Below are 12,336 nucleotides of genomic sequence, written 5' to 3' on the forward strand. Positions count from 1 at the left end.
CAAAGCGTTGCGATACGCTCGACGCCACGTGACACGTTACGCTCGTATAGAATACCAAGTATTTAAGACACCCGCGTCGCTTTTCTATCCTACTAGTTATGCGGCGGAATCTAAGCAGCATTGCTCATCTTCACTTACTCAAATACCCCGGATAGTAGGTACTAGGTAGCTATATACGCTGGTGGTACATCACCATCAAGTCTCGGAGACGAGCGTGCTCCTCGCCCGAGCCGCGCCACGGCGGCCGCGTGTGCGTGGGGCTGGATAGTCAGCAGCTGTATTGTACTACACTGCCGCCTTGTCCAGGTCAGTTTTTATGTAGCGATCATAGCGCAATACGCGTGATGTCACTCTCTTATGGAACGTCTGATTATGGAACCACCGTCGCCATCCTTATCCTTACAGATAGCTGCTAAACGGCGCGATGCGGGTTCGCAACACGTACGATTGTCCTATGTACAATATGAAACGACTGCAAAGCGGATATATTATCGTAAAGCTCTCTAGTTTTAGGAGTATATGGACTCCCTGCAGTGCACTATTTATGTATAAATTCTTCGATATTGTAACATATAAAGCACAGTAGCCATTCGTTCGTTAGCATCGTTCTCAAACGTTACTTCAAATATACTTGTGTTTGTACACACGGCAACGTCAAATGGTTGGCAGGGCACACTAACGTAGTGTATGTGTGCACACTAACGTTTTCTATGTGTGCATAAACGCAGAAATCGGTTTACACACCAGTAACAAACCACACACACACACAACAGCACAAACGAGTTTGCGCGTAGGCAAACGCCCGTATACCAGCTGTGACATAAAAATATCAACCGGTAGTGTTAGTGAAATAGTTATAAAATTGATGTGAAGCAAAATTTCACTACCTGTGTCTATACACTTCGTAGCTCATTGGTAGAATGTTAGACTAATGAAACATAGGTCGTGAGTTCGAGTCCACGGATGGTTATTTTTATTTAACTTAATTCAAATTTTGCGTTCATTTAAACGCTGTTGAGTATAAAATTAATATATTTGAAACTGACAAATGACTACAAGCTGCATAGCTGTCGACTATTTCTCTTCGCCAAAAATATATGATTCGTTCTTCATTTGAGAATTAAAACCATTCTACCCTCATACAATATGAATAAACGAAATTTGTTTTTAGTTTTAGTGACAATGACAATTCACCTCTGCGTCTGCAAAGTGATTCACTTTGTGATTTGTCAATTTAATTAATTACTCTTCGCAGTCACTATGGAAAGTCACTTAACCATGTTCAAAAAGGCGGAGATAATCGTATTTATATGAACAAAACATTACAATTAGTGAAATCGCAAGACGTTTAACGGTAAGTAACATAGAATTGCAAATATTTTATTTGACTGTTAGAATATTTGTATTTGTATAAGCTAAGTATTTGTTTTTTTTGTTTGCAGAGGAGAACTGTTCAATTATGGGTTCACCGATACGCAGATTCGGGACATGTAGACAGTAGTCGTCTATACGGATGCATCAACACGCCATCGAGAAATCGTAGCTGCACATAGCGCTGATCCGTTCTGCAGCACCCGTTCTACGGCCACAACACATAATCTATCCCTACAAACCGTACGGGTTCACTTGCATGCTGCTGGGTTGCGGTGTCGGAGGCCGACGAAGAAAACTGCTCTAACCGATCAGCATCGTCGAAACAGAGTGCGTTTTGCGACTGACTCTTTTAAACTTTGATTGGTGCAACAATGTGGTGATATTTAGTGATGAAAAGTCCTTTAAATCAGACAAGGATGGACGTAAGATATTATGGCGAAAAAGTGGTGAAAATTATAGTTAGTGGGGTTAGCTCAGTAATTTTTATTTTTTCCATTTGTATAAGATTTTAGTTATTTTGTTAAATACTTATTATTATTTACAATTATGGGTAAGCCAATGTGTTAATGATGTTATTGTTACTGAGGTTGGAATAAGTTATCTTATTTCTAGCTAATTAACATGTTGATTCATATAACTAATGACTTGCCTATTTACTTTAGTAAAACAGCCAGTCCATCCTTTTCTGATGTTTATTATGATTTAAAACTGCTAATTGAAAATTTTCTTTATTAATATAAACTAAAACTATGTTTTAAAACGGAAAACAACAAAAACGTAACATCCTTAATGTTTATGTTACGGCAAGAATAAATTTGGTAATTTTAACAGTTAATAACTTGTTTTATTTACTTTCTGTGTTGCTTTTATTCGTATATACTACAATAATATTATTAACCATATTAAAAATAAATTAAATCTATAAAAAAAAACAAAAAAGGAATATTATAAGTTCAGTGGGATTTGAACCACCATTCCGATTATTGTAAGTCTTGTATCATACCAACTGAGCCATTCAATCTATTACAATGCCTCGCAAAATTTTGCTTCATATCATAAAAACAATGAATCATTGTCTCTGGCACAACTACATGCTTACAATATCCGTGTGTGGGTTGCCCAGAACTAAATAATTACGTCGACGTCGCCGACACACACATGCACTACCTACGTTAGTGTGCCCTGCCAACCATTTAACGTTGCCGTGTGTACATCAAATATGTATTTTTATTATATTTTTCCAAGTATGTCATTGTATCTAATAACCATAAACTATTGTTTCCAGACCCAGAGCTAGCGCCAGTGGACGGCGGTTGGTCCGAGTGGGGCCCGTGGTCCAACTGCACTAGCGACACCCTCACTTGTGGTCCTAAAGGTCAGTACATAATAATGCAAGAAAACTTTGAAGACGATGTGTGAATCACGATTATATATATTCAAAATAAAAATAACTATCCTACTAATATTATAAATGTGAAAGTTTGTGAATATGTGTGTATGTTTGTTACTTCTTCACGTCAAAACGGCTTAACCGATTTTAATGAAATTTGGTATGAAGTTAGCTGACACCCTGGATTAACACATATACTGCTTTTTATCACGGAATTCCCAGCTAGAATAAGATAAAGAAATTATGTGAAAAGAGCGGCCGTTGCATACCTATGGGAAAGAGTAGAGACCTATGCAGTGGGCCTAAGCAATCTAACCACCAATGTTTTTAACCATAAAATTACTTAACCACTCTCTATTTCCCCCGCAGCCGGCATCAAAGAGCGTCACAGAACCTGCACAAACCCTTCCCCTAAAAGCGGCGGCGTGGAGTGTGAGGGCGGCGCGGCGGAGAGGAGCGCGTGCGACCTGCGCGCGTGCGAGCTCAAGAAGGCCGCCGCCTGGACGCCCTGGGTCGCCGCCCTAGGTGCGTACACGCTGGATGGTGGGCGACTCTACAGGGTGTTGCAATACGCGTATTTACTTACTAAAGTCTTTCGATATGACCCGCTTAGAGACCCCCTAGTGTCTTTAGATACCTACCCTTTTTGCAACACCCTGTATAAGAGCGCCTCAAAATATGCAACATTCTGTATAAGAGCGCCACAGAACCTGCAACACCCTGTATAAGACCGCCACCAAACATGAAACGTCCTGTATAAGAGCGCTACAGAACATGCAACATCCTGTATAAGAGCAACATCCTGTATAAGAGCGCCACATAACCCGCAACACCCTGTGTAAGAGCGGCACAGACCCCGCAACACCCTGTACAAGAGCGGCACAGAACCCGCACAACCCTGCACCCTGCGGCGGCGTGGAGTGTGAGGGCGGCGCGGCGTAGAGGAGCGCGTGCGACCTGCGCGCGTGCGAGCTCAAGAAGGCCGCCGCCTGGACGCCCTGGGTCGCCGCCCTAGGTGCGTACACGCTGGGTGGGGGGCGACTCTACAGGGTGTTGCAATACAAGTATTTACTTACTAAAGTTGCTCGTTATGACCCACTTGGACCCCCCCTAGTGTCTTAAGATACCTAGCCTTTTTGCAACACCCTGTATAAGTGCGCCAAAGATCCTACAGGGCTAGGCCAGGAAGGCTCAGGAAGGCCGCCTGGACGCCCTGGGTCGCCGCTGACGGTATGCTAGTTAATAGAGTTGTAGTAGGTACTGACGACGACCAGTAGGGCGAGCACAGGATTCGATACTAATTTTCGATACTACACAAACATATGGAAAAATAACAGTGACGTTCATTCACCTATCGACTATGGTATCGAAAGCGTATAGATTCGAAATTCATTCACCTATCGACTATGGTATCGAAAGCGTATAGATTCGAAAGTCTTTGCCCATATAAATTTGACATTTTAGCGATTACGAACCCAATTTGACGCATAGATTCGAACGAAATTTTATCGCTAGCGTTTTTGTTTGAATCTATACGTCAAATTGGTTTCACAATCACAAACGTCCATATTTGTTCATAATACGATATAAAATTAAAACAACTTTTAAAAATAATTGATAGAATTATTTTAATTTCACTTTGTTTATTTATTTAATTAAATAATATTAAATAATAGCACTTATTTCAACAATATTTTCATAATAAAAACAAAAAAAATGCGAAATTTAGGATATAATAAGGTTAAGACAGCAGTTTCTAAACGAACCTTCGAATCTCCTAGCCAACGCTAGCATTCAATGCTATCGATTTTCGACTGTAGATTCGAATTAGGTATCGCATAGATTCAACGATACGCAACGTTAACGGAGGATCGAAACTTGTGCTCGGGCAACAGTACCCGTATCACGAAAATTCGAGCTAACGAATAGAATCGAATGCGAGTGCGACTATTGTCAACTTGACAGCACTTTCGAACACTTTTTACCTTTCGAATGAGTTTCGAAAAGAATGACCACAGAAAACATAATATTATTCTGACTATGACCTATGGAATGATAGCTGTCAAACTTTCGCAAATCTATACACCGCCATTTTGTTGTTGACAGGTTGACAGCACTTTCGAATAGACTATCGAATAGAATGTGCTGCGTTTTTTCCGGATCGCTCTACAGTGCAACGACCATAGGATTCGATACTATTTTCGAATCTACACGAAGGGTCACTTTTACCAAACCCTAAACGTAATTAAATTAAATTTTAAATACATTTTGTACTAACTGACAGACGTATGACAGGCTACTAAATACGTTTAGCGTTTGGTGAAATTCCACCTTACATATGGAAAAACAAATGTCACTTTTGGAACTAAATTTGCCTTACATTTTGACAGTGACAGTTGACGATACGCAACGTTAACGGAGGATCGAAACTTGTGCTCACGACTCTATATCACAACAAGATGTTGCAGAAGTGGTATAGTAAGCCGAAGTGGCGGGTAATAAAAATAAACAGAAATAATGATATATTTTTTCTCGTATATTCAATAGTATAGTAGTATTCAATAGTATAGTAATAGTACCATAGACAGCTACACTTTTTTAGGACGCTCTTAAATATTATTTTTTTCGCGTATATTCAATAGTAGGTACTTTTTAGGACGCTCTTCACTCACAGTCACACCCTAGTGGCTTAGTGTACCCGTTTTGCAACACCTGTTGGCAATACCGTTTTGCTTAATTTTTAACAATTTCATATTTATCCATTGCAGGCAACTCAACTGATGGAAGCTACACTGAGAAAAGATTCAAATTCCTTTGCAGAGCGGCAACACCGGAACAAATAAAGGTAAGGTTCCTCATTTATTTTACAAAAGTACCGCGAAATCTGATAATAAATTGCTTAAATGAATAAATCCATAATTTAAAACCGTCAATTAATACCGACGGTAGAATCAAATGTAGTCAAATCAAGAAGACTGTATTTATACATATTTTATCAAACATAATAAAATTTAGTAAGACTGTCCATTGTTCTGCAGTGCCTAAAACATCCATGCGTAACCCTAAACATCACATTCAACCGTCCACAGCTAACAATTGCCAAAGAGGAAGACCGTTACTGCACCGCCCCCGGTGTCTGTTCTTCGCGCCCCCCAGCCAGCCAGCAGCCCCGCGCGCCCTGTCGCCGCCCCCCGTGCACCCGCCCCGGTATGTTCATCTACATATACCTACATAAATATAGAAAAGAAAATCGTGTTAGGCACACTATTAATCAAAATCGGCTGAATCAATTTGGCTGTAAGCTACCAGGCGGAAGATATAGGATACTTTTTATTCTGGAATTCCCACGGGATTTTTCAAGGCGAAGTGGAGCTCGCGATTCTAATAAAGGTAAGATTACTATTACTACCTCTGTGGTCTATATACAATACAATACAATACAATACAATACACTTTATTTGCACCAAGAATAAAAATTACAAAAAACAAAACTTAAAAATAAAACAGTACAAAAAGGCGGTCTATAGTTCTGGGTGGTCCGGGTTCGATCCCCGAGCACCATCAATGAGTAGAAGCCCGTTACTGCACCGCCCCCGGCGTATGTCCGGCGCGCCCCCATAGAGAAAATAACACTAGCGCCCCCCGGCCGGCGGCCAGCAGCCCCCACGCGCCCTGTCGCCGCCCCCCGTGCACCCGCCCCTGTCACACGCAGCCTTGTGGTATGTTAATGTGTTGTCAAATGCTTGGATAAAGGATGGCACCAAGTTGACACAGTAAAATGCCTAATAATGGGAAAAATATTTTAACTAGCTCATATAAACTGTGACGGTTTATTTGGGTTACTTCTTAACTCAGGGTAGAATAAGAAACAATATGAAACGTGCGGACGCAGTTATACTATGATCAGCAGCAATTTTCATATTGGCTACTTGTCTGCAAACGATATAGTGACGTATACCTAGATTCCCTAGCGTGGGAATCCCTTACCTGCGAAATTACGTCTAGTGACGGCGCGGCGGGACAAATGGATCGCAAATAATTACAACATAATATATAATAAAGTAAACGCCACAAATGCTACAGCATACACTATTTTTATACTCACCCAAGAATCTTCACGTTCATCACACTAACCCAACTAAACATCATTCTCTCTTCACAGGCACAGAAGACGGTTGGGGCCCGTGGTCAGCCTGGTCCGAATGCTCGGGCGGCGAGCGCGAGCGGCGGCGAACATGCTCGCGCGGCGACTGCCGAGGGGATGCCGTGCAGACTGAGAGTTGTGATGATGATATTGATAATGGTAAGTTGGGTTTTTCCGAAACAAATGAGGATGTGTGAAATTAAATAGTTGAAAAAGCCAACATTGATCATGACTGTGTACGCATTTTTCAATGACAATTCACCTATTGTACCGAAATTATATCGTATGAAAATCATTTTAATTACTTTTCAATTATAAACGACAACAGAGACATACAAAACACTCGAAAGGTAAGACATAGATACATATCGTATAGCAATAGAGTGAGAATTTTCCCCATTTTCAATCAGAACTTTTATGCAATCATACCATCAAGAATCCTTCCAATCTTTTTTTGCAATGATGAAACGAAATTTCATCTGTAATTTTATCTTTTACTGCCAAAACATGCACTAATCACTCCAATAACTTGCAGAATTATCGCCAATGTTGAACTACACGGTGGCGGCGTCGTTCGTGAAAGACAACGGCTCGCTGGGCGCCGGCAGCATTGTGGGCTGCGTACTGGCCGCCTTCGCTATGGGTAAGTCACATACTTATTTATTTTTACATTTTTTATTTATTTGAATGAAATGAATGATTTATTTCTTGGAAAACAAACAGCATGCTTAGTACATAAGGTTACTTATCAAATGAATAGTACATAGGCCATTTTCTTGGAGAACGAACAGCATTTTGTTGATAACTAAATATTACTTATGAACACACAACAACTTGATGCCATTAACAGGTTCCCGCATATAACTACATAAGGTACATGATACAGTCTTCTCTCCTTAATGACAGCCTTTCTGAAATGGTTAATTTTATTGTACTTAAATGTTTACGATGAATAAAATTATATTTTATTCTACGGCTACAGTCAGACCAAGCTAACTTTGCATCAGTAACAAATGCCAAAACCAAAATAGGGGTATTGTGCAGAAAAATATTATTTGTAATTAATGACACTGACGTAGTTATTAATTTAGCTCTACCAGTTAAAGAAAAAATAATAATTTATAAGCGGATAAGTTACCGTTGTCGGACTCTACCGGCATAGATCTTAGGACACTTAGGACCTCCATTGCGCTACGAACAATAATCTATGTCCAAATAATAAACCATGTTAGTTCCTTAGGTTTGGCAAGAGATGGCGCTAGTGTGTTGAAAATTTGTCACATTCATTTATTTTTGAAATGTACAAATTTACGTGGCATAAACTCTATAGTTTTGTATGTCATTATGTTTCTACTAATTATCCGCACCTATTTATAACGATTTACACAGTTTTAACCAATTAACAAAACGTAGAAATTGTTAAAACCTACATCGCGGTATTGAAGTTTTTCACCTCACTCGGTATATAAGCAAACGACTGACTTTGTATTTCGTGTCTATTGAAAGGAGAGAAGGTTAGCACTCCCCTTGACAAGGATGGAACACATAAAACGGTGAAGGCACTCTTTACCACATTTTTTTCATTTAGATTTACTGATAAACTTAACGTTTTGTAAAATTTTGTTAATTGTTAAATAATTTATTACCTAGGTACTGTATAAAATTAATTCATTGAATCAGCAGCTTTCTTTTATTATTATTTAATTACAGTTGATCAGCGTTTTAACTATCGACTGAATATTATGATTTGTTATAAGTGTAATAGATGTGTGTAATGTGTATCTGTGTGATGTGACCGTATATCCCCAAAACAGGTGGACCACATCCAACACAATTTTATTTCAAACGTGATGTGACTCAGAATGTTCTTACCCATGTTAATATTTTATTAATCATTTAGTAGTTAAATTTTTTCGCAATTTTGACGTTATTTTCTTAGATATCTTATAAACTATTATCCCACAGGCTGCCTAGTCTGCCTCGCGGCAGTGATCTACTGCTCGCGGCGACACGGCACGCGACTGCCGTGGCACCGGTCGACACGGGTGCCGTCCAGCCCGCACTACATCACCGCCAAACAGAACAGCTATGTCACTGTTCCTTTGAAAGATGTGGTAAGTGTAAAAAATATTAAGAGTTCTGATTTAACAATACGATTCGGCTATTCTCCTTTAATATTCGTCTCAACTGTAATGCTGATTGAAAAAAAATATGCTTCTATTTATGTTCTTAATATTAAATTTTGTAGTTTGTAATGAAGGTGCAGTCAGCTATATACCTTTACCTACCTACTTTCTTAACTGTTCAAACTCACAAATTCCCTATTTCATTTAAACATTGTGAAGCTATGAAACCTTTCTTAATATGTTCGTTTTTCACAGCCACGTAAAGCGAAACGCCAGCCTTCCTTCACGGGGATCGGCGGAGCGAGCGGCATTCTGCTCTCCAAATCCAACAATATATCCAACGCTAACAACCACAACAACAGTATGGCGACCCCTAAACTGTACCCTAAAGCGATAGCCAATGAATACGACTCTATGGGCACTCTGCGACGGCATTCGAACTTGCCAAACCACAGGAATAATCTTGATATGGAGGAAGAGAAGTTCTATTAAATGTTTATGTGTCTGAAGATCATTGGTGACTCCGACTATGCAGCTGCCTGCGTGACTATATCGCGATTCGCCATAAATACGGCGCTGTGATTAGTGGAGCGTGCATTAAACGTGTGTATCGACGTCGATAATAAACCCGTGTAGCGGCGGCTGCCGCAGTTGAGGTGTTAAGGGATTATTTGTGCGTCGGACAGAATAAGTATTGTGAGTGAGGCTATTGAGTTGTGGTGAAACGGTTAGAGTGAAATGGTTTGAGCTAATCTTGTGCTACAAGTTTGTATGTGATGTTAGGTGCTAAGTTGGGACTTGGACTGCTAATGAAACGATTGTGACATTCCTGCAAGTTCGGGATAATTTTGTATATTGTATAAGCTGGTGAATAAAGTAGGAGTTTGATCTGGATACATTTGTACACCCTTGCTCTTGTGGCATCTATAAGTATTCAAACTTCCTTAAATTATTCATAATATATATTTTTTCTGATGTGATGTACTTCATTCTTAATGATTGATTTATTAAGTATGTATCGAATTTATTGGCTGTATGTACAAAATAACTACTGATGTTCCTTTTCTATTAAGAATAGAATAATGAAATTTCCGTCCGTATTGAATCAGTTAAGTTGACAACGATAGAAATATCCTAGCAATGTTTTGGAATTACATACAACATGCATACTTACATAATAATTATTATTATTTTCTACTGATAACTTCTGATGTCCATGCTAGGTTATGGGTAATATTTATATTTAAAATCCTACAAGTTTTATTGCCAGTATGAAAATAAATAGGGAAACATTTCAACTCCAATATTAACTTGCCAAAGTTAGAAGATGTAACAGACAAGAATATTTATATTTGCATTTAATAGGATTTTCAATGATAAAAAAAAGATGTGGGATCACCTTATTTAAATACAAGTTGTGACTGTATTAGAAAAGTTTAGATAAATAATAAAATATAATTTCAAATGTGTAGTGCCATGAATTAATATTTTTTTACGAATATAGCTTAAGTTTATGTACATTTTTTCAAATATAAATATTTTGAGGCATAATGGACGAGTATAAGGCCTTTAAATTGTAAATACTACATGTAAGCCAACTTAAGGTAAAGGTAAGGTTTAAAAAAGCCAACTTAGTGCCATGAAAATAAAGTATATGTAGGTACATTATTTTTATGAAAAACATTCATTAATGTGTAGGTTTTTATTATATGAGTACAAATGCAGTGCCTTCAATCTATTGTGAGAAACAAATAAATGCCTTTATTTACAAATAATATTTTACACATAGATTTAACTATTATATTTATTTATACAGTTGTTAGTTAACAAAATAATATGTCTATCGAATGTTGATTGACAATGTACAGTTAGACATTTATTCTAAGTTATTATAAAATATAGAAAGATTCTCATGTAGGATTTTATTTTAAAAACTATAAAATGTACTTATTGTAAAGATTTAAGTTGGGCAACGTTCAACATTTATTTTGGCTCATGTTGAGTCATATTAAGTAAGTATAATAATATGGAATGGATTGATAAATAGAAAACTTAGTTTGAATGTGTGTAAACTTGTTTTATGTGCATTAAAAATTTAATATGTTGTGGGCTTGTGGGCCAAATGGAATGCATTCCTTTATTTTCAAGGATAAACTTTAAACTTTAGTGAAAATGTATAACTGTATTTATGTAAATATATACTTATATCGACAATACTTTTTAATCTTGGTTTCTGAAATAAGTATTCCTATTTGTGTCCTACATTATTTCTGTTCGTTTGTTTTAACCTCCTGACCCCGAGAGGTATAAATGTAAGCACTGTTCTTAAATTAAAAAAAAAAATTATAATTTTAACTACTGAACTGTTTTGTCACTTTGTCAAAGAACAAATTGTTTAAGGGATAGGTACTTTATAAAACTTTAAAGGAATAACAGGGATACATCATAAAACTTTTAATATAGGTATTTTTAAACTATATATTATATATTTTTTCAATGTCCTACTCATAGCACGCCAGGTGTCAGGAGGTTAATTTATTTCCCAAGCAACAAAAGCAAGTTTCCGTTAACTCTGTGTCTGTCATTAATGATAGTGGTTTTTATAATTTGGAAACCGGGTTTTAAGTTAATGTTTTTATGAAATACTACAATTGAATTACTTATACATAGTATTTATGAAAGCTTGCTGTTAAAAATTAAGTACGGTACGTCATTTATTTTAGAGGCTTTTAATATTTTGAACTCACCGATGTGTTTCTTTTAAGTTTCTTAAAACATGAAACGAAAGATTAATAAACTTTGAAATATATTATGTAAGTAGTGTAAAATTAACTGTTAAACTTCAGACCATTCCTATTTTGGTTATAATAATTATGCAGCTAACTACTTAATATAAAATTTAATAAAGACTGGAAATTATAACTTTTTCTTTTCATTTCAGTCACCTAACATAGCCTTTTCATGACCTACGTGGACGTGGACGTCCGCGACAGACGGTAGAATGTATGAAACCTTACGACTCGGAGAACAACGAATTCATCCGCGACGGACGCAAACCCTCATCCGTGCGGACGGTCCGCGTCGCACTGAATTTATTTATGTATTTATTATTCAAATTCATATAGGTATCTAAATACAAACCAGATGCACAAACAATTAAATGCATACAATGCATTCACAAAACAAAATAAATCGTTAATTTAGTTGCTTAACTACTTAAAATAAATTTAACTTATACCTATGTACTTACTAAGTACAAAAAAAATATTATGGATTATGTGCTCAATCTTTAAGATTTAGAA

The 12,336-nt window shown here is 37.4% G+C and overlaps 1 protein-coding gene and 1 non-coding gene across 2 annotated transcripts in view; both read left to right on the forward strand.

Annotated features, from left to right (window-relative positions):
- The window catches only part of LOC105390919 (semaphorin-5B), a 51,478-nt gene extending 41,109 nt beyond the window's left edge, over positions 1 to 10,369 (forward strand). The window contains exons 13-20 of the mRNA XM_048621982.1: positions 2,660 to 2,749; positions 3,134 to 3,289; positions 5,533 to 5,609; positions 5,854 to 5,971; positions 6,927 to 7,067; positions 7,444 to 7,551; positions 8,874 to 9,022; positions 9,290 to 10,369. Coding sequence (XP_048477939.1) covers positions 2,660 to 2,749; positions 3,134 to 3,289; positions 5,533 to 5,609; positions 5,854 to 5,971; positions 6,927 to 7,067; positions 7,444 to 7,551; positions 8,874 to 9,022; positions 9,290 to 9,526 — 1,076 coding nt within the window. The 3' untranslated portion in view covers positions 9,527 to 10,369. The remainder of the gene's footprint in view (positions 1 to 2,659; positions 2,750 to 3,133; positions 3,290 to 5,532; positions 5,610 to 5,853; positions 5,972 to 6,926; positions 7,068 to 7,443; positions 7,552 to 8,873; positions 9,023 to 9,289) is intronic.
- LOC119690919 lies at positions 8,401 to 8,489 on the forward strand. Its single transcript, XR_005253770.1, has one exon. It is a non-coding gene; the product is annotated as a U6atac minor spliceosomal RNA (small nuclear RNA).
- Positions 10,370 to 12,336: the final 1,967 nt, after the last annotated feature.

Source organism: Plutella xylostella, chromosome 7, assembly GCF_932276165.1.
Source record: "Plutella xylostella chromosome 7, ilPluXylo3.1, whole genome shotgun sequence".
Taxonomy (NCBI): domain Eukaryota; kingdom Metazoa; phylum Arthropoda; class Insecta; order Lepidoptera; family Plutellidae; genus Plutella; species Plutella xylostella.